This window comes from Priapulus caudatus, unplaced genomic scaffold (genome assembly GCF_000485595.1).
Source record: "Priapulus caudatus unplaced genomic scaffold, Priapulus_caudatus-5.0.1 Scaffold28872, whole genome shotgun sequence".
Lineage (NCBI taxonomy): Eukaryota > Metazoa > Priapulida > Priapulimorpha > Priapulimorphida > Priapulidae > Priapulus > Priapulus caudatus.
The window spans coordinates 1-398 of record NW_014605932.1 but is presented as its reverse complement, the minus strand read 5'-3'; the positions used below and the strand labels follow the sequence as shown (position 1 = coordinate 398).

General features: G+C 52.0%; 1 protein-coding gene across 1 annotated transcript; it reads left to right on the top strand.

Moving 5' to 3' along the window:
- Window positions 1-16: 16 nt before the first annotated feature.
- On the top strand, window positions 17-376 carry LOC106820590 (A/G-specific adenine glycosylase-like; the record flags this gene model as incomplete). The annotated part of the gene is made up of 1 exon (XM_014825097.1): window positions 17-376. A coding segment is annotated over one exon (360 nt), but the record flags the coding sequence as incomplete, so codon positions are not given.
- Window positions 377-398: the final 22 nt, after the last annotated feature.

Genomic DNA, 398 nt, shown 5'->3' with positions numbered 1-398 from the left:
CCGCCATGACTTACCCTGGCAGTTTGATAAAACGGCCTACCGGGTATGGCTTTCGGAGATCATGTTGCAACAGACGCAGGTTGCCACGGTAATACCATATTACCATCGGTTTCTAAAAAGCTTTCCGACAATAAGGTGCCTCGCGATTGCTGATATCGATTCGGTATTACGGCACTGGCAAGGCCTCGGCTATTATGCCCGTGCTCGAAATCTTCATCGGGCGGCGATTATAATTTGCGATCAGCACGATGGTCAATTTCCAGTCGAATTCGAAGCTGTTTTGGACTTGCCGGGTATCGGTCGCTCGACTGCTGCGGCTATCTTAACGTTTGCCTGCGAGCAGAGCCGGCCGATACTCGACGGCAATGTCAAACGCGTGCTTGCCCGTTGCTTTCAGG